Below are 18,716 nucleotides of genomic sequence, written 5' to 3' on the forward strand. Positions count from 1 at the left end.
ATTGCCCAGACTTTAGAGTATTTCTTAAAGGTGTGAATTAATTGATTAGTCATTACATGTAAAGATTCCTACGAACTGCTAGGCATGATCAAGTTTACAAACACACTCAGGCACTAAAATCTCCCTGATTTGATAACTTTAGTCCAAAGTTCTGCCTCTTGCCTGCAACAGCCTTACTTTGCGAAGGGCTGGATTAAAGCACTTGATCATCTCCTGCCTAAAATGCCAGCATATGGAGTTATGGGATTACATATAACTGTAACCTCCCATTAAAGAAACGAAGTCACTTGTGGTTACTTACAATACAAAGCCAGAACTGTGAAGCAGATGCAAGCTACGTGAGAAAAAAAACACTTGTTTGGGTTTGAAAAATAGTCTAGAAGAGCAATAGCTTCTAACGGGATGGGCTCCATGGCCATCCCGTTGGGGTGTCAGCTGCAGGGGTGTGGGCACCTACACCCCGAGACCTTTCTGCCTGGGCCAGGAGCCCCGCGGGCCCCTTGTCACGCTTGCCCCTGTGAGGCGACGGCCCCTGGGGAGGTCAGCACCGCTGGCTGCTGCTGCCACTGGCGCCCAGAGGGTGCCGGCGTGCTGTTGGGGTGCACCCAAGGGTACAGCGGGATACACCCAGGGCGCAGCCCCGACCTCTGGGCACCGCAGGGCACGCCTGGCTGCAGCTGCCGGTTCCCCAGCACAACTCCCCGGTGCCCGAGCGACCTTTCACATCGCCGTGGTGGCGCCAGGGCGTTGCGCCGCACCGGGCTCAGCGCTGCGCCGGGCCCAGCCCCTCGGGCCGCCCTCCCCCGCGCCCCGACGGGCACCGGGCAGGCCCGGCAGCGGAGCGAGGCCTGCGGGACGGGACGGGACGGGCGCACACACACACACACACACACACACACACGGGCAGGAGGGGGGTGAAGCAAACGGAATAAGGAAGGGAAAAATGAGCCCGGCTCCCGCGGGCCGGGGGGCGGGGCCGGGCCGGGCCGGGCGCGCGGCGGCGCCCCCTGGCGGCGCCGATCGGGGAGGTCGGCGGCCGGTTGTCACATGTCGGAAAGTCCCCGGCGCTGCCGGTGGAAATCCCCGGTGGGGGTTTTTTTTGTTGTGTGTTTTTTCTTTTTCCTTTTTTTTTTTTTTTTTTTAATGCGTCCGGGCGCTGAAACAGAAAGGGGAAAAAAAAAAAAAAAAAAGCACAACAAGAGGCTCGGCTCAGCCCTTCATTCCGCAGCGGCGGCAGCAGCGGCGGCAGCAGCTCCGGCGGGGAGGGGGCGGCGGAGGGAAGAGGAGCCCTGGCTCGGCGGGGGTTGATGGCTCCCGAGCTCGGCTGCGTCCCACCGCCTCAGCCCCAGCCCCGCAGCTGAGCAGGAGTTACCGGCAGGATCGACCGGAGGGGCAGCCCGCCGCGGAGAGGTGAGCGCCGTTCCGGGCACGGGCAGGGCAGAGCGCGGCGGACCCCCAAACCGGCTTCGTCACCCATCCGGCTTGCAGAAGGAGTCCTCGGGGCACCAGCCGGGTTTGGTCCCGCTCCGCCGCCGCTCTGGGGGGGCGCTGCCCGGTGTCTCCGGTTGGCGGGGGCATCTTCGGCCGGGCGGTGACGTGGTGCCCGCTGCTGACCGGCGGTGGCCCGGGCTCGGCGGGACCCCGGGCTCGCGGGCCCTCGGCCGGCTCCCCGCGGCAGGGATCTCGGGGAAACCGAGTGGCGGGTCCGCTGCTGGGCTTGCTCTTAGCGCTTGCCGCTGCGGGAAAAGTTGTTTTCTTCGAGCTCCTTCTGTAGAGCTGGCAGGTGGTAATAGCGGTTGTCGTTTTCACCTCGCACACGCTTGCTTCCAGCAGACCAGTAAGTTTGGGAACTACGCCGTGTAAACCAGCCCTGGGGTGTATAAAACACTCTCATTCTCATCGTCTTCCTTAGTGAAGAGTGATAATACGCTTAGTTCTGTACTGAGCACTCGGACAAAGACCCAGGCGTAGAAACCCACGGACGCTGAAGGTGTATGAAAGCACGTTTGTTTCAGCGTTTCCATATTAGCACTTTATGGGAAAGAGTTTATTATTTCTGGTTTTCAGACAGAGGACAGAAAATAATAACTTTAATAATAATAAAATTAATAACTTTATGAAGCACTGGCAGATCTCAGGACAGTATTCAGCTTTCCTGAGGCCAGCATCCTCAGCATTACATGTTCAGAAAGGATGCTGCCTCATATAGCTAATCATTGTTTACAGTGGTGCTTTTCTGAGAAATCGTAGTCATTACATGTCGAAGGGTTAAAGTAGTACAGCGTACAGTAATACAGCACAGTACAGTGTAAACTAATATAGTTGTAGCTGAGCTTTAGCTGAGCTTTCTGTTCTTTAAGTCTCTGGCTTCAGTGGCTATTGAGTTCTGTTTGTTTCATCACATTGTTTTTCGAAATAAGGGTTGCTCAGCTTTTGCCTTGATTGACATGTAATGACTGTAAATACAGTAATTTCCGTGTGTGTGAGTGGGAAATATGCACGTAGAATATAATATTGAATAATACAGTTTCAGTGAATGCTTCTGTAAACTCAGTAGTTTTTGCTACTTAAAGCTGGAAATAACCATTTCAAGGGTCAATACCGGTGGTGCTTAATCATGTGATTAGTTTTTATTCATGTAAAAAAGTCCCACTGACTCAAGGCTCTACTTACATAAGTAAGGAATTCTGTATTTTGGTCATCTCAGAGCAAAGTATAGCTATGATTATTGAACAGATTAATGAGAGGTTGTTTATATTTCTTTTCTTAAATCATCCATACAGTTAAATAGGATTACATAACATAAATAGCACATGTAAAACTATTGGTCGGGGGAGAGGATGAGAAAATATGTTATTTCCATTCTAAGGCTGTATGCTGGTGGGGGAATGATAAAAATATGCCATCTTTATTAGCTAAAGGAAAACTTCCACGTGTTGCAAGATGTGGCAGCTCTGAACCCTGTTCCCAGTGCTCTTATAGGAGCAGAGGAGACACTGTGTGTATGACACTGCCCTGACTGAGCAGAGAGGACTTTGGAGCATCTCGTGTTTCACCTGCCTCTATTTAGGGCTTGACAGGACATCCACTGAATCTCTCCATCAGCTGGTACTCAGAGGGGTTATAGAGGGAAGCTCTTGGCAGCAGGAGTTTGAGGTCCCCTCTTGCCCTGGCAGGGTCCTTTCCAGCGCTCTGGCTGGGTGGTTGGAGGTGGATGTTGCCAGTGGAACTGTTTGGGTGAAGAGGAGAGAGCACCTGGTTCCCTGCGGGGAAGGGCATGCTGAAGTCCTGTGCAAGGGAGTGCCTTCCAGGTCAGTCTGTCAGATTATGGTCCTTGTTGCCCTTTCTGGCCCTCCAGACACCCATCTCCATGAGAAGACTTCCAAATACTTGCATAAACCAGTTTTCAGTTGCTTCATGTCTCCCTGTACCTGGCAAGGTATAATCCAGACCTTGATATATACTTATGGCTTGGTATTTGTCTCTAGATTTATAATCACAATGGTGGGCTCTGTGACCAGCTGTATTTTAAAAATGTTAGCCATGCATACCTTTATTTGTCTTAATAGAAATGTGTCTTTGTTTTTAAACAGAGCAATAACATACATGGAGAGTCTCTCCATGTAAAAATAGGTTGTTAGTGGTGCTACTGTAGTGCACGGGAGTTTTGAGGGATGTGGTCCCTATGTTTGGCTCTAGCTAGCCACAAAGTTAGTGTGCTCTGAATAAGTATTTCAGAGAGTGTAGACAGTTTGAGGTTATGGGGTTTTTTTTTGTTCTTCCTGCTGTAGCCCACGAGGCCAGAGATACTGCAGAAAGGGATGCAGGGCAGCAAACATTACATGTCCCACTGTGGAAAAATATTGGGGTTTTTGAGCCAAGTGGAAATGCTTTTTCAGCTATGTTGACTTACTGCTGAGTAATAGCAGCACTGCAGTCTGCACCCCCACACACAGCACAAGCACCTCTGTGCAGTAGCTCTACCACTCACAAAACACAAGGAGCCTCAAGAAGAGTAACGTAAGTCTGTCCTTGTGTACTTGCTCTGCAACAAATTCCTCATTTGCCATCTTCAGCCACTGTAAGTATGGGACAGATACTAACATGGCGTGTAATTCCTGGGGCTCTTTTTATACTGTACCAAGCATCACTTCTCAGAATGTATGGGCTGCGGAAATCTGAAATGGCCATTATCTGCTTTTTTTGGCATGGCATCAAAACAAGAGCTTGAAACGTGCTGAGAGTTCAGCAAGTTCATATGGGATTACACTGTGCAATTATCAATTAGTCAAGTTACCAGGATAATTTTCCCTTCCCTTGATCTTGCCTTCTTTTATCCTTACTTTGATTTAAATGCCTTTTTTTTTTTTAAATGATGATGCAATTTCCTTAGTTATGAATAAATTCTCTTTTATATCTCGGTAAATGATCACAGTAAATGCTTGGAATAAGCTGGTCAGTGTGAGTAATGCAGAGGGCTGATGCATATGAGCTTTAAAAATCATCACCTATGTAAGGCTCAGTGGACTGCATCTGTCCTATGCTCATTTTAGGTGAAACTGCAGCCAGAATCCTGCTCCTGAAAGTGCCTTCTCAATCTCTGCAGAAGTCATAGCACTGTAATGCAGTGATATTAGCATGCCAATAAAAGGATTGTTTTTCATTTCAGATGTTTTCTAGAAACATGGCTGCCCAGCACATCCTTCCTCAAGCTTTGTATCAGAGCAATATGTTGAAAGCTATGAAGATTAGAGAGAGGACACCTGAAGATCTCGTCAGACCTCCCAGTGGAATAATTCACCACTTCAGGACTATGCACAGATACACCATAGAAATGTTCCGAATGTGCCAATTTTGTCCTCAATTTCGGGAAGCACTTCAGAAGGCCCTGACTGACCAGGCCACCCAGACTTCGCTGGAGCGCCAGAGGAAGCTCAACTGGTGCATGGAAGTTCGGAGACTTGTCCCTTTGAAGACTAATGGTAAGTTATGAGCAGGTCTTTGCACTCGCATTAAAATGGGTAATACAAATGTAGCACCTTTATTAATAGCATCTGAGTTCACGTTACTGAAACAGAAGCGCACAGCTTTAAAAAAGTGGTGCCTTTTAATCTTAGCTTTGCAAACTAAAATTCTTTCCACATGATGTACTGTCCTGAGGCTGTAGCAGACCCCTGCCCCTATCATGATATTATGAATACCCTGAAATTTCACAGATATTTTCGTAATATCAATAACCTGTGGCAAGTCAGAGTAAAATACCAGGCGGGAAACTTGACTTGCAACCTATCGCCTTTCCGTGAATCTGACTCTGCTATGTGTCGGCTGCCTCGTCGGAAGTGCCGAGCAGCCTTTAATGCCAGACAAGAGAAGACTTCAGATGCTTTGAGTGACAGGGATGCATTTCCATGTATATATAGCAGAAGTTACCATCCTACCATATGCCCTGCTGTTGTAGCTGGCAGACAAGGTTCGCTTGCTGATCCAGCTTTAACAGCAAGGACGCAGCAGCGTCCCAGATGTGGAGCCTCTGGGAACCTGACCTTGCTGGCCCTGGAGTCAGCGCTCTGCACCTGGCTGGCTCCCTTTTCCTCAGCTACCTGCTGGGGTTTGCCAGCTCTTGCCTTCCCCCAGGGCTCACCAGTAACTCCTGTGTGAGTGACTGACCCAGCCATCTTTGTACAATGCAAAGTTTGCGGTGCCCTTTTCTTTCAAGGGTCAGTGCTGGTTTTAGGACTTGGCTTTTGGGTTACTTTGTGTGTATTTCATCAAGTGCTGTCAATTAAAAGGTACAGCAGTACTGCAAAGATTTCCTGAATAGTTTACACGTGTCCACAGTCTCAAGCAGGAAACTTTTGCACGTGACTCTGAGAGTTGCTGGGCATTTCACATTCGGTGGAGGAAAGATTCGGTAATGGCTATGACTTGCAGTCACGTAGCTGCAAACTTGAACTCAGGATTCCCTACAGCAGAGAGTGCCCCAAACTGGAAAGGCAGAGGACAGTGAGGCCTCCCAAGAACATGGAAAATACTTATTCTTTGCTCAAGGAGCAGATCACAGTGGTTATAGAAACACAGGGTGTGGTGGACCTGAAGCGTTGTTGAAGTCCTTGCCTTCTGTGGATGCATCTCTTCATATCTGCTTATATACACATCGCTGTTATCTTCCTAGTCCATGCTCTTTCCATCCCAAGTTCTACCATATTTTTCAGTCTGATTGTACACAGCTCTATTGTGCAAAAGCCATAAATATAGAACTGCTGTGTAGATGTCACTGCCCTGACCCAGAAGAGCCTGATTCTAATGTGCATCTCTGTAACTGTCACAGGGGCACTGACCTTCTGGTGGGCTTTCATGGGCTGCCTCTGCACTGGTGTAAAATTCTCATGACTGTAATTAGGCTGTGCATGGAGATCATGTAATCTTGAACTTCCAGAAGAACTGGAGTTGCAGCTAGGGCAGGCAGTGCTTTACAGATACTGAGAAGGTAATATCACTCCAAGTGTTGCATCTTCAAAACTTCACCCAAGAGATACACTCCAACAGATTTACTAGGAAAATGGACAATGTGTGTAATTTTTCCCAACGCAAAGAGCGAGGGTTTTGGAATCCCCCATCTCCTGTCAATACGAATCCTGCAGGGGTTAATACTGCCTGGACAGGCCCTTGTTGCTGACAGCACTGTATTCAAGAACTGTGACCTCTTGCATTGTCTCATGACTGTTGTCCAGTGTTACAAATGGGAACAATTTGTGGACTGGTGACTTGGATACCATCCGTGAGCAGGCATACCAGTATACAAGATGCTGAAATATTTGGGCAGGTTGAGGGAAGGGAAAGCAAGGGCTAGGTTTGTGGTCCCCCTGTACTCTGTGCAGCCAATGAACTCAGCTTCAGTTCAGTGCTTTAGGGTCATTAAGTGCATGAGTAGAAGGAGTGGCTTTGGGAACTTTATGCAAAGTAGTTGCAGCAGTGGACTTTTGCAGGAGAGAGAAGGTAGACTGGACTGAAGGAGAGGATCCCGGAAAGAAGGGACAGAAGCCTGGAGAAGCCCTGTATGATCCCAGAAAATAACATGGGATTTTTTTTTTTTTTTGCCCATTTGGCATGAAGAATATTTTTTTAAAGCATTTAGCTGCTTAACCCGTAGATGTGGGAGGAATATATTAGTTCTTCCAGTTAACAGTGGGCTTTTTCAGAAAATTCTGGGTTTTTTTCTGATGAAGGTTGTAATTGTTGCAAACAGAGCAAGTATCTCCTATAAGATCTTTCAGTGTATATTTTACCTAGTACTTATATGGATTTGTGGAGTGGCGGGTTTTTTTAAATTAAAAAAGTCCTTTTGAATCACCACATGTTTCTTTGCAGACATGAATGGAGGATAGAAGGAAAGAAGTAGGAGGTATAAAAATTGAAACTGTTTTAAAGAAAAAAAAAAAATAAAATTCCAGCATCTATTGGCTGTAGAGATTTCACTTGTATAATGAATCGGCATTCATTCCAGCTTGCCCAGCCACACCCCCCGGGAAAGTCCGAGGGAGGCTTCAGTGTTCAGCCCTGCACTCCGCAGAACAAAAAGTACAACTGTTGCTCAATTGCTAGTCAGACGGTGCGGGGAATTCCAAGTGCTGTGCAAGGAATTTTGGGCAGCGCTTCTCAATAAAGAACTGAAAGTGAGCTCTCAGAGAGAGAGGGGGGAAAAAAAAATCTTATCTTTGCTCTAGATTTTGCAAAGGGAAAATTTTAACAGGATTAATATGTCATCTTTCTTGGTCAGAAGGAAACCCAGTCAGTTTTTCTGTCTTATATGTTGTTCCCTGATTTTTAAGCTCAAGTAAGCAGCCTAAGGACTTGAAGTAAACTTTGCAAGACGGCATTCAGAAACCAGAAGTCTGTCGCAGGAACCTAATATGCGCTGAATCCATAACAATTTATGAAGTGTTGAGTAGATTTCAAATGATACGTTTTTCAGGGTCTGGGATCTGTTGTAGGTTTTTCTCTGCAGTTTCACAGAAAATGTAGCAAAAGTGCTCACAAATGGTATCATTGAGCTCATAATGCATGTGGCAAGCTGTCCTCTATTCCAGTGGTTTCTTAGCATTGGATGAATCTGTTTACTACTGTAGTAAGCATCAGACCTAGTTTTGAATCTGAGGATATCACAGTAATGATTCTTGATGTTTCCCTTTCTGGGGAGACATCCCCTTTTGAAGAAGATGACTAGAGACAGAATTTGAAACCCAGCCATAGGCATATTTTGTCACACCTTTTAATTAAGTTAGTAAACTCCCATGATTCTCAGTTTCTTCCTCTCTGAAATTGCAGTACATCGCTTTCTTTCCTACCTGTAAAGAGGACTTTCTCAATGCAAGGAGAGTGTCTAAATGAAAACCAAATCGCTATGTTTTTCATTTATTTAGTTTCAATTTTGTGTTTTAAAAAACAACCCTCTGAATAAAATATTTAACAGCCCAGCATACCGTCAGTTCTGAGAATGTGGCAAGAGGTGTTCCTGTGATTGCTTTACATCAATAACCTCCTTTTCCCTTTCTGTTTCTTTCCTTAATTACAATTCCTCCATCAAGCGCAGTCAAGTGCCAAGCCTTTCAGTGCAGTGCTCATCGACGGACATGAGGCTTAGTGTTACCATAGTATTTCCTTAGTGGTTTCCATTATCTCTACCCTGTGCCATCAGGTGTATATTTGTATAAACACTGATGAGGGAGATTTACATGTTCTTATGTAATTTTGACATGATTGTGATGTTTGCAGTTGACCCCCCAAATTAGATCATTATATCAGTTAAAGTTAAGCAAGATAGATAAGGGGTATTGCTTAACACTAACTGGTGAAGGCACAAAAGCAGTAGAGAGGGGACCTCCTTCCTTTATATCTCTGACCAGAGAGCTCATAGCTGTGGTGTCCTTGTTAAAATCTTTCTGTCGAGGCTTAGAGAGAAGTGCACAGGGAATGTACATACACGCAGCATAATTCTACGTCCCGCATGCTTGTGGGGTTTTATTTAAGTAGCCATTTAGAAATACTGTACTTTTTCTTTTTTTGCAGGTGATGGAAATTGCCTCATGCATGCTGCATCACAGTACATGTGGGGTATCGAAGATATCGACCTTGTCTTAAGAAAAACATTGTTTAGTGCTCTCAGGGAGATTGACACACGGAACTTCAAGCTCCGCTGGCAGCGGGAGGCTATTAAATCACAGGAGTTTGTAGAAACAGGACTCCACTATGACACCCGGGTAAGGTGGTCTGAGGAAATGGTGCTGTTTTCTGAGTGCTCATCAGCATTGCAATGCTGATTTAATTTGGCTTTTGGCTTCACGGCTTTCACCATTAGTGGAGAGCAGAAACAGTCTTCCTTTGACCTCCATGTCTTTGAACCATTGCTGACAGGTGTTTCTTTCCTCAGAACTGGGAGGAGGAGTGGGAATACCTCATTGAAATGACCTCCCCAGAAACATCTGGGGGTCGAAACAGGCTTCCATATAATGCACTGGAAGAAATCCACATCTTCATCCTTGCTAACATCCTCAGAAGGCCAGTCATTGTCCTTGCAGGTGAGTTACCTAGCCAGTCAACATGTTACTCCATGCTGTGTTAGTAATCTTACTTCAATATTTGTTTTCAGGTACATGTATTTCAGAATGGGGTGTTTTCAGTAATTGTTCTAAAACACCCAGAATATGTTTTCTCTTGCCTGCACTACATACTTATATGTGTTTCTTCTTTACTTCTTTATGCAGACAAGGTGGTGAGAAGTTTAGAGTCAGGCTCCAGCTTTGCTCCTCTGAACGTTGGTGGTATTTACTTGCCTCTTCTTTGGCCGGCTGAAGAATGCTACAGATACCCAATTGTGCTTGGCTACGACAACATGCATTTTACACCACTAGTGACTCTGAAGGACAGCGGGCCAGGTATTTTTCAAGTATCTTGTTTGGTATTTATGTAGCTCCTTCAATGTTATCATGCTGATAAAGCATTTAAAATATAATCTGGTTTAGACTTGCATTTTTAAAGTTAAATGTAAAAGGTTCCTCTAGAATATGTTCTTAAAATGTGAGCAGAAGCAGCTTTGCCTGTAAATCTGAATAGAAACTAAAGGTTGCCTTTAGAATGCTGGCTGAAAGTAGAATACAACTCCCTGGCTTTCAAAATGGAATCAAAGAGTGACCTCTGCTCCACTGTGTTCTGGCCTCCTTTCCACATCTCATCATAAGAGATGAAGCTTTGAAGGACATGGTCTGACAGCAGTGAACTGCTGCCTTGCAGGGATAGTGAAATATATGCTTTGACGTTTTTAATGCATCTCTTCTGAATGGATAGCAGTTCTCCAGGTTCAGGTTAGACCGTCATTCCGTGGAAAGGTATAACAAACTAAGGTCTACAATGCTTCCCACAATGAGAAGAAAATTGCTATGGGGACATTAAAACTCCCGTGGGCTGGGACTAGGTTTGTGGTGCAGATGTGTTTGCATCCTCCCCCAGTGTCACTGTTTAGAAACTGGTTGCTCTAGCCAGACGTTCTCCTCTCTCTGAAATTCAGCAGCAGTGGTGACATCTTGTCTCCTGCCTGGTAAAATAACCCATCTTGTTTTCCCACAGAAATCCGGGCTGTCCCTCTGGTCACGAGTGAACGAGGCAGATTTGAGGATTTGAGTGTGCACTTTCTGACAGATGCAGAAGAAAGAGAGAAAGAGCAGCTGCTAAAAGACTACTTGATAGTGATAGAAATCCCAGTGCAAGGCTGGGATCATGGTACAACTCATCTAATCAATGCTGCAAAGTGAGTGTCATTCCTGTTTCCTCAAAGTTATCTTGTTTGCAGAGGTGGGAGAAGCCAGGCAGCCCAGTGTGTTTCTTCGGTCTTACCTTCTTTCCACGGTAGCACACATGTTTACCCTCTGAAATATTAAATATTGACATTACTGTTGACATGCTTTGAAGTGGTATGAGCTCAGACCAGTCTCAAATCTAAAGACAAAAATATCTTCAGACTTAGTAAACTGAAACTAGTATTTTGGAAGAGTAAACCCAATGGATTAGTTTCACTGACTCTTAGATTACACAGGAGTGTGACTGAAAACTAGTTAAACCCAGGAACTAGTTAGACCGAGCTCTTGTGCTTTATGTAAAGGCACATTGCATAAAGGGCTGTTGGTGTAATTTTGGCTGGAAGGGACTTGGCAGTGTGTTCTTAGCACAGATGCCTTGATACCCTGTGCTGTTGCAGTACGGCAGTAGGCAGGAAGCTGTGGCTGGTGGAGGAACTTGCATCCGTGCCCATCACCCTGACGGTTGAGCTTCAGTTATGTGCAGGGGGCAGCTGGTGGCACCCATTGGCTTCTCACATTTGGGGGGACACTGGCAGCAGTGTCCACCTAGCCCCTTCATGAGTGTGGGATGGAAGTGATTCCCTATATCCTCTCTCTTTGCTTCCATTATCACACAGGGAGATATCTTTATGCTGTTGGATGGTTCTGGTTTAGGAGCCTTGAAAATTGAAGTCCTCCTCCCCAAAGAATATATGCATATGTAAAGAGTAGCAGTCGAGCTTCCCTTGTTCCACTGCATGAATGTGTTCTGGAGTATTACCGGTAATGCTAGCTCCTCATCCTACCAACTGTGGTGGTGAAGCTCTGGTGTGGGGTTTTCCCTGCAGTCGGGCAGAGTAGGAATGGTGTGATGGATGCTAGTGTTACATAAACCACACTGAAGCCCCGTAGTTTGAAGAATTCTGCTGGTAGATACAGACCCAACAAGGCAAAACCAAGAGCAGATTTCATAATAAACTGTATCATGAAATGCTGAGCCCACTGTAGGAAAGGCTTGTTCTTGGCATGGGCTGATAAAGAAAGGGGTATTGTGCTCTAACCTCCGCTCAGCTAAGCATTGGTTTTCAGAGGAATTCAAGATTGGCTGGATGTTTCTTTTCACTTCTGAGAGATTATCCATATTCTTCGTGCAAACAGCTATCAGACAGAAAACCCTCACCTAGAAAATCCTTTTAAGAATACCTCTGTTTAGCATTGTGTCAGATCATTTCTTTAGATGTGAAAGTCTCTATCTGACATCACTGAACACCTGCTTTTAGAATTATTTCCATTTACAGCAACAGTTTAACATCCTGGATCTTCTAGCTGAGTAATATGGATGTGCATTAAATCTACATTTCCTCCCCATATTGCTTGTATTTGCCTCCACCCCCACCATCTGTCCTTTTCAGCCACTGATGCAATCTTCCTTTTTTTGGCTTTCAGGTTAGATGAAGGCAACCTACCCAAAGAAATAAATCTTGTAGAAGATTACTTTCAACTGGTACAGCATGAGTACAAGAAGTGGCAGGAGAATGCTGAACCTGCTAGAAGAGAGACCTGTTCCAGAAACAGACAGGAACTGTCTTTTTCCCAGCTCTCCCTCTTACAGGTGAAATGTGAAACTCCAAATTGCCCTTTCTACATGTCTGTGAATACCCAGCCCTACTGCCATGAGTGCTTTGAGCGGAGATCCCAAGGAAACAAAGGAAGAAAGCAGACCTCCAAAGCAGTACCTGAGAAACTGAAGACAGCTGGGTCGGGCTCCTCCCGTGGGGATGTTGGTGAACCTGGGGGATGGACATCTGAAGGGCCTGTAACAGGGCCTCGCTCTGCACCTCCAACTGCTCCAAGCCTCTTCCTATACAGCGAGACCACGGCCATGAAATGCAGGACACCAGACTGCCCCTTTACATTGAATGTGCAACACAATGGACTTTGTGAACGCTGCTACAACTCCAAACAGCTTGGTCCTTGCAACAACTTGGATGACCAGAGACATTCAGACTATGCGACATGCAAGGTGTGCCGTCAGAAGGCCAACAGGACCTTCAACGGCATATGCAGCACTTGCTTCAAAAGGTCTACAGAGCGCTTCTCAAATGGCAGCCCTGCTTTCATGCCCACGTGCCACCAGAGATCGACATCTGACCCGTCCCAGGTCTCGCAGAGCCTCCTCCAGCACTCCTGCCACCAGGCTCCCAACAGCCGTGGGGAGGAGCCCCTGCCACCAGCACTACCTCCTGAGGAGAAGAGGGGAGGTAACCTTTGCAGAAAACCTGGCTGCAAGTTTTTTGGGACATCGCAAAATGAGGGCTTTTGCACGCTGTGTTTCTTTGAGTACAGGGAAAACCACGGTAAGTGCAGATGGGGTAAGCTTTGGCACACTTTGGCTGCAGATTGGCCTCCTTGAGCTATGAAGCTCTGCATGCACTGGGTGGTACAAGGGCAGGGAGTGATGAAAATGGTGTGGAACAGAAGCAGCAGTGTGAGGAGAAGGTGCTTTTTTGGCTGTTGTTATCCTGTAAAGGGGCATGCAGTAACAGTGTGGGAAATCCGTGAAATCTCTCATCATAAAACTTCCTGTCAGCATTCATGGAAGCAAAACTAGCTCAGGAGGGTGTGGGTTTTGATCCCTGCCCACCATCTGCTGCAGTCATGGTTTGGTATGAATTTCCTTCGCAGCTAGACAAGTTGTAGGGATCAGTAAGGGAAATGCTATTGTATTGATGGTACTGAAAACCAGTTATGTTAGCAAGGCTTTTTAAAAGCTTGGGATGAATTTGAAGATTCATATCCATTCTGGATGTAACAGGTATAATACTCTGGAGTAACTATTGAAGTCACCTTGATAAGCAGAGCAGGTAGAAGTTGACTGTAGATAATGTGCTTGTATTTTGGAGTAACTTAGGAGTGTATTGTTATAATCTACCTAGAAATCTTTTGGGGTAATACCATGTGCGCGCATGCATATGTGTGTTTAAAGGCAGGCCTTCAAAAAGGTAATAGTCTGTGAATAAATTACAGCATGAAATCTTCCATCTTTCATGATACTGCTCTGTTACACAGGCAAAGAGCCCTTGGGTATAGAGGGTAAAAGGCACATTTAAGAGAATTATTTCCTGTCTTTTAAGACTGTTTCATTGCTGACAAGTGTGCCAATAGAAACATAGAATGGTTTGTGTTAGAAGGGACCTTTAAAGATCATCTAGATCTTGCACAATGCTGCACTTTCCGTATACGTTCAAATTAGGGAACTTCTATGCCAGCTTGCAATAGCTTATTTTCCAGCATTGTTCACAATGAAAATTTTTTCATTCTGATTGTGGAATCTATAAGATTGCTTCATGAGACTTAAAAGCGTAAGACTCTCTTTCCCTTTAAGCTCTGTGCCACTGTACTTCCATTGCACAATGTGCCTGAAATGGGGGAGGCTGAAAGGGAAGTGTCAGGGTAGGTCACAGATGACATGCTGAAGCCAAAGGTGAAATTCCACTTGACTTCAGTGGCATCTACTTTTCCCACTGAGGGCAAGTTTTTCCCAAATCAGCTGTTTCAACAACGTCTGATATGAAAATGCATCCATATTATCTCCATTACTTATATAACATGAAGAGAAGTGCATCAGCTGAGGGGTCTCAGGATTGTCAAAAACCCACGTTTGAGGCTAGAAGGTTTATTTTATTTTTTATTTTTAAACCGGGGAGCTTTCTATAGTTGCTTTGGGTCATCAGATCTATTGGGCACATTCAAGCTCCTCCTGTCCTTACTTTGCATTACAGACAGTGCTGTGCTACGACACCAGAGGAGATCTCAGAGGAAGTCCTCAGGAGCAGGTCAGCTGGGGACCTCCGCTGCCACCTTCCGTAACACCGTGTCCTGCCAGCGACGTGAGTGTGGCACCCTGGGCAGCACAATGCTTGAGGGGTACTGCCAGAACTGTTTCATTAAAGCCCAGAACCAGCGATTTCAGGAAGCCAGGAGGACAGAAGAACAGCTGGTGAGACAGACAGAAGTAAGTGTGAACTTCTCAAAATCTTCCTCTTGTTTAGCGCTGCATGCATTTCTCTTGTATGAAGAACTCAGGATGTGTACTAGAAAATCCTCAAATAACTGCATCCTAAGTATCATGGAAAGACAAGCATAAAGCATCTCATTATTTTTTCCTGATGCACCTGAGCAGCACTCCTGAAAGTTGTTCTCAGTTTAAGGTTATCATGGCCATGCTCAGTTTTACCTCAGCTGGGATTTCACCAGCAATTTCAATGGAAGAAATTGCACCAAGAGTGCAATTTAGTCTGCTTCATGTTGCCTTTTTCATTGAGCCCATTACAGATTTTCTTTGTTTCAGACTTTTTTTTCCTTTGGTTTGTTTTGGCCCTTTTAGAATTGAGAGTTACAAAAGATAAAACCCATTTTTTTTCTAAGAAATGACAAAATTTGTGATTTTCTTTGGTAAAGCCCAACTTGGCTCTTGGTATTGCACTTTTCATAAGCAGCACATGCCTGCAACAACCCCCAGTGGTTACCTATACAAACCATGAGCCGAGTTGAAAGTAAATGAAAAGCCACTTGTGCTGCCAGTACAGCAACTGACAATGTGTTTTAATATTTTTCAAGAGAACAGGACAGCACAGAGATCTACTGCGAGCAGCATTGAGTAGCCAGAAGAGACAGTGTGCTGTGGCTTCGTGTAGAAACAACCAGGCCTGCAGAAGCGATGACTTGTGCCCTGAGTGCCAGCGTCTTGGTCAGCTTCCACCGTCGGGGAGTGCCAGGGACCCAGCTGCAGAGGAGCCCCCGAAGCAACACTGCCGAGCCCCTGCTTGTGATCACTATGGCAATGCCAAGTGCAACGGCTACTGCAATGAATGCTACCAGTTCAAACAGATCTATGGGTAGCGGAGGAGAGGAGTTGGTAAAGAAGAAGAAAGCTATACCAGCTACTTCCTTCACTGAAACGGTGCTATGTCCAAAACACTTAATGGTCCTGGGAGTCGGGGGGTGGGGGGAAATATAAGCTGTCTGTTCGTGTTCCTGTTTATTCCCAAGAACAGGAATAAATGGCTACTTCCTCTAAACACTGCATACAAGGACTGCTGAGAAGGGCAGGTTGCCTTCTGCACAGAGCTGTCGTTCATGACTAAGCTCCTACAATGCCGTATTTAATTATTGGACTTCCCAGGAGGAAGTGTGAAGCATTTGAGTCCAAAGAACTTCCCGATTCTGCCTCTTTCTCAATACCTCCCCTGGTCCTGGGTGAGGAGCCATGGCTACTGTTGGAGATGCAGGAGCTCTTTGCGTTGGCATACATCAGTCAGAGGCAAGTCTTTCCTGAGAGGGATCCCCCAGGACAGGCTGATGCAACTTGCAGTTGATGTTTGAAGAAACTTGCTTTGGGTTGCCCACTTCGTTGCTGGTGTTCTTACAGAGCTCATCAAGGCTCCCACAGGCGTTCAGGGTGTTAACGATGAGCGGTTCTGTGTTTGAAGAGCCCTCAGCGAACCACAGCTAGAAACAAGACCAGCAGTGGCCTGCTTCTTTAACGTGTTTAACCCAACCAGCATTTAGATCTTTTCCCAAATCCCAGTTGGAAAGACAGGCAATCACAGAGGCAACTTCTCATGAACACACACATGTGATGGGAAAACTGAATCCTGCTGTTCCCCACTTCTATGGAAGGAATTGCCTCCAAAAGACAAAAAAACCCCAAAGCCCTTTGGCTTCGGTTCTGAAATCAAAACAACTCTCTTCTCTTGCATTGTAACTGTCAGGAATATGTGTGCTGCTGTTCATACATCCCATCCCCTGCTATTTCTGTCACACTTCTTTCTTTTATCCTTAATACAACTCTGTTACTGTGCTAAAAACTTGGAGTTCAGTAACAAGAGTGCATTAGGGTCAAGATTTTACACCTGGAGTTCATGTGTCCACTTCTCAGTCTGCAATACTTTAAGTGACCTTGCCTTTACCTTTGTGCCTGGTACCTGCTTCTCTCCTCCTTTCACACCTTTTAAGTTTTCAGCATCTGTTTTGCTGCTATGATTTTGGAGGTGATACCTATTCTAAGTTGCTTCTCAAGTTTAGGATCTTTTTCTAGTTTTTAAAAAACATTTTTTAAAAAAGAAAAAAATATTAAATAGCTCATGACTTATTTCTGTTAAATTTTATATGTTTTGTGAACCTTAATGTGAACATATGTTTTATTAAAATATTTATATTATTTGAAACAATGCAACTTGAAATTTGCACAGCTAGGATTTTTTTTACATATATTTACTCTTGTGTTGAACAAACTTAAATGTATAATTGAAAAACATTCTCTGATTTAAAGAAATAAATTATTGAAGGACTGAATTTTCTATTTTATATTGATGAGAGTGCAGTTGAGCATGGGACACCCCCTGAAAAAAAGCATTTCTGTTCAGGACCACCATTCCGCATGTTACCAAGTGTTCCCTGGTTCAGATGATATAGCCAAGCACTTTGAGGAAGCAATAACTTGCTGTAAATCTCTGCATATTCTCATGTTATGCCAGAGTTCTGTCAGGAAGGGCTCTTGGTACTGTTGAGAGACAGTATGCAGTCAGTGTGCATAAGGAGTTGACTTCTCTGGGTGCAGAGTATGTTCAGTCCCCAAGGATGGTGCAGGACCAGGCTGCAAGGGAAGCTGAGCTGGACTGACTTGACTTTGTTTTCTTCATTCATCCATCAGTTATGCCAGGGATTCCCAGTCGATGTTGCTTGAGTGGCACCTTGGGAGGTGGTGATGGCAGCACCTGATCCCCGCCTCTGTCCATCCCCGTGTGCAGCCCCGAAGGCACAGGCCAGTGTTACCACCTCCCCTCACCAGGGACAGCAGAGAAGCCCATTGCCTTCTGGGCTTGGCATCTGCGTTACTCAATAGCTCCTGAAAAGCAAGTTGCCAACTGCTACTTGAAAAAGTACTTGACAGTGGTGTTTTCTTTGCATCCCAAGCTCACCCTAACCCAGTCCTACTGCTAGGGTATTTCTGCACTGTAATGCTCCCTCAGTATGGCCCGAGTATGCCTGCACCAGCACTGTTTCAGACCTCTGCCTAGACAGGCAATACTGTACACTACCATAACTTTCAGGTGTTGCCTGTGACCTGAAGGAAAAAAAAACAAGTCAGGGCTGCAAACGTCCCTGTGCAGTCAGGAAAGAGGACCCTTTCCTAAGAGGCTAACCTCTCCAGGTCAGCTGCTCTCTATGCTGATTAACTCTTTAATCCCTGACAACCCTCCAGGAGCACACCTCAACACATGCCCCAGGGCTGTCCCAATTGAAACCACATAGATATTAAGTTTTTGAGTACTTCTGCTGTAGGTTAACTGGTCCTTGTAATTCACTCAGCTCTCTAGCCCATGTTCCTGGATTCCTGTCCACCTTCCCGATGTGCACTGCTCTCCTTACAATTTAGTCCAGCTCTCTCTGGACTCACATACCCTTCCTTTTAGAGCATACAACCTAGAAGTCAGCCTACTCTGCCCAGAGCAGAGCCTGCTGGATCTACCAATCCCATCTCTACAGCATATTCCTCTTTTTCAAATTCTGACTCTCCATATATCCATTCCCTCCTTCCCCTTTCCTTACAGCTCATGCAACTCACATGCCCGCCCGATGCATCAAACTTCTGCACCCAGGCAGACACCTCAGTGCTGAAAGCATGGGCAAAGGTTGGGAGGGATGTCTTCAGCTGGGCATCAGGAGATGGAGGCTGCCATCAGCCCCTGCTTGCTGGAAAGGCAGAGCCTCCATCATGATACCTGCAGTGTCAGGAGACTGATTAACTCCAGTTGCTGTTAACTGCAACTTCTGCAGAGAGGAAGGATTTCAGATTAAATGCCCTGGTTCCCACTGATGTTT

General features: G+C 45.6%; 1 protein-coding gene across 1 annotated transcript; it reads left to right on the forward strand.

Annotated features, from left to right (window-relative positions):
- The first annotated feature begins 1,268 nt into the window (after positions 1–1,268).
- Positions 1,269–17,074, forward strand: TNFAIP3 (TNF alpha induced protein 3). The gene is made up of 9 exons (XM_074924328.1): positions 1,269–1,410; positions 4,670–4,982; positions 9,067–9,257; positions 9,428–9,575; positions 9,762–9,932; positions 10,621–10,801; positions 12,276–13,186; positions 14,612–14,844; positions 15,450–17,074. The coding sequence occupies exons 2-9, from the start codon at positions 4,670–4,672 to the stop codon at positions 15,729–15,731; spliced, it is 2,430 nt and encodes an 809-aa protein (XP_074780429.1). The 5' UTR covers positions 1,269–1,410; the 3' UTR covers positions 15,732–17,074.
- Positions 17,075–18,716: the final 1,642 nt, after the last annotated feature.

The sequence above is a fragment of the Athene noctua genome, chromosome 1 (genome assembly GCF_965140245.1).
Source record: "Athene noctua chromosome 1, bAthNoc1.hap1.1, whole genome shotgun sequence".
In the NCBI taxonomy this organism is placed as follows: domain Eukaryota; kingdom Metazoa; phylum Chordata; class Aves; order Strigiformes; family Strigidae; genus Athene; species Athene noctua.